This window comes from Cupressus sempervirens, chromosome 6, assembly GCF_028749045.1.
Source record: "Cupressus sempervirens isolate cs-2001-9-10 chromosome 6, ASM2874904v1, whole genome shotgun sequence".
Classification (NCBI taxonomy): domain Eukaryota; kingdom Viridiplantae; phylum Streptophyta; class Pinopsida; order Cupressales; family Cupressaceae; genus Cupressus; species Cupressus sempervirens.
The window spans coordinates 630,084,366-630,087,281 of NC_143123.1; the positions used below are offsets into that span (position 1 = coordinate 630,084,366).

A 2,916-nucleotide genomic window follows, 5' to 3' on the forward strand; every position below is an offset into this window, starting at 1 on the left:
TTATCCATCAAATCAGACAATCATCTATATAAAAATGCCCTGAAAGTGGGGCAATGAAACATCTGTTAAATATGATAGCCCAACAGAAAACATGTGTGAACTTGTATTTCTTGAAAGTTCAGAAATAACTTCACACTCAATGAAAGTAAAATCTCAAATCATGGCCGCCACTAGTTTGTACATCGGAGTAACAAGAGTTGCCTTTCACTTACCCTGGAATTGGTGCTCTCAGAGAGAACAAGATCAGGAGTGGTTTTGTACACCATGAATTAAAAGGCATTTCCTGGATATTGGATGGTTCTTCGACTCAAAACCTCATGTTTTAACCCAGATGCATGCCTTGATTAAAACAGTGCAATTACAAGAGCACTAATTTCTACATTGGAGCAACAAAAGTTGCATTCCACTTAAACTGAAATTGGTGCTCTGGGGAGAACAGGGTCAGGATCACCGCCATTTAAATGTTAGATAGCCAACATCAAGTAGAAAGGGATATCGCGAGTATTGAGGTGGTTCTTCAGCTCAAAATCTCATGACCTTTACTCATTTAAAAAGAAATCAAAATGTTCAGGAACTGAAAACCTCTTAGCTACGAGGTTTTTAAAAAGTTAGCAATGGTATTTTAGTAAACGGTCACCATAGACTAGCAGATTCAGAATGTCCTTGTACGGTCTGGCCAACAAACTTGGCGTCGGTCATAATCAATATATACGATTAAGCTGTATTCAATAGACCTTCCCTCTCCATCATTGATATCATATTTTGCAAAACTAAAATCTGGACCTGACTACTTCTCCAAATTCATTAAGATGAGGAATTAAAGGTCTGCTACAGTGAAGAATAAGCATCCACGTGAATGCACGGTGCTCTAATATCGATTAGACAAAATACCATAACAGTGGAGTAACTAAACAAAACCCGACCTAAAAACATCTGTATATTTCTAATTGCTGGAAGTTCTAAGATATCTGCACACTGATGAAAGAAATTAGATAGTCATTACAGAAATAAAGCAATTTACTAACATACCTTGATTACTAATCGGAGGTTAAGAAACTAAAAGCTCTAGATCTTTGAGCTCTTTGAGACATTAGCAATGGCATTTTTATAAACCGTACACAGAGCAGCGGATTCAGGATGCCCCTGTATGATCTGACCAACAAACTTGGCCTTGGTCATCATCAACATAGTATAAAGTCGAGTCGGATCGACCTCCCCGGCTCCATTTTTTGCTGCCATATTTTGCAAAACTAAAACCCTGGGCCTTGTTACCTTGTCCAAACTCATTGTAAACATGCGTGGATGCTTTGTTACAAAGTTTACAGAGAGTCCCATGTGATTGAGCATGAAGTCCATCTTATTCTTAATGGTTTCCTCGGACAAACTGAGGACTGTAGGGTAAGCTCTAACCAAATCCAAGACTTGTTCAGGCGAGAGACCGCAAAGCTGAAGATTGTTTATCTTAGCCTCTAACACTTCCACCCGACTTACGGCTACCCTGCTCACAACGTGTTTGTACGCTCTGCTTTCCCTGTGAATGCCAATCTTGCGAATGAGATCAAGTTGCTCGGGCGTCAGCGAACAGCGCGTCAAAAGCCAAGGAGTTGAGGAAAACAACTCGGTGAGCTCTATTCCATGAAAACCAAAATCCTCCCAAAAGGCAACCGAGGGTTTCAAGACATTCTGCAAGTTCTTTCGAAAAATATGGGGGTTCCTCGTAATTGCTCTGATCAGATTATCCCGTGTAAGGAATACAGTCTTGAGAAGCTCAAGGTTGGAGTGTAGAGTCTCCAGTTTACAGGTCAAGATCCTCGGGAACCTTGTTATAAATTCTACCCCCAAGCCGGAGTCTTTTAACAGTTCAATCTTGGGCTCCAACAATCTTTCTGCGCGCAACAACATGAACGTGTGTTCACATCTGATTATATTTACAATCTGATCTTCGGTGAAGCCGTGTCCGTTGAGCACATGCGCGAGCTGTTCAACCCTATCGAGGGTTTTGAGACGCAGCAGGCGGGGCTCCGATTTTAACATTTTTGCGGCGTCCGCTGAAGACATGTTAAATCTGGTCGTAAAAAACTCCACGAAGAGATTTTTTGAAGGGGCATGGTTGTTGCTAACATTGCTCTCGGCGAGAACTGAGAAATTAAAGCGACAATTGGTTAGGGTTTTGAGAAACAGATAACGCCGCACAGGCAAGCAGAATAAGAGATTAGTGATCATGTTTCGACAAGCGCATCACCCAAGGTAGATTTATGTGCAGAAGAAAGATGTTTATACTGAAAATTTTGCATCAGACGAAGGACATCTAGGTTTTGAACAGACAAGCAAAGGGTTCCAAGGTTCTTTAAACAATCGATTTTGAAAAAAAATTGTGCAGCAGAGAGATGTTTATGCTGAAAATTCTTCTTAGAGCATGGGATAACATAATTCCCCATCTATTGAATGTTTTTGAATTGATAAGTAGGGGAGAGGATCTAATAGTTGAGCGGGGTCTAATAGTCGATCACCTTATTGTGAACATAGAGTCCAATCTTCCAACACATTTTTACCATATATTGTAATTAGTTGATCTATTTATAAATATAAAAAAATTCGTATATTGATAAAAAATATACCAATACTTGAACACATGAAAACTTATAAATATTATAGAAAAAATAAATAAATGAATTCATTAATGAGTGAAATAAATAACTTTTTGTCTCAAACAAAATATCATAGTTATCTAATATGTGTGTGTCACTCAAAACATAATATGCTCAGTTAAATAAATATTGATATCTTAGTCTACACATACTATTCTTATTTGTACAACTATTGGGGTAGCAATGTATATGCATAAAGTAAACCATATCAATAATATGTATCATCACAAATATAAAAGGTGAATACCAATAAATGCCTTGTATTTTC

At 38.3% G+C, this 2,916-nt stretch overlaps 1 protein-coding gene across 1 annotated transcript; it reads right to left on the reverse strand.

Moving 5' to 3' along the window:
- LOC149553812 (transcription termination factor MTERF8, chloroplastic-like) lies at positions 1–2,442 on the reverse strand. The gene has a single exon (XM_089789168.1). The coding sequence runs from the start codon at positions 2,221–2,223 to the stop codon at positions 1,066–1,068; it is 1,158 nt and encodes a 385-aa protein (XP_089645294.1). The 5' UTR covers positions 2,224–2,442; the 3' UTR covers positions 1–1,065.
- Between the last annotated feature and the right edge of the window lie 474 nt (positions 2,443–2,916).

Bases quoted from the DNA above. Each gene is read 5' to 3' on its own strand.
- LOC149553812 (XM_089789168.1), bottom strand. From the start codon at position 2,223: ATGATCACTAATCTCTTATTCTGCTTGCCTGTGCGGCGTTATCTGTTT.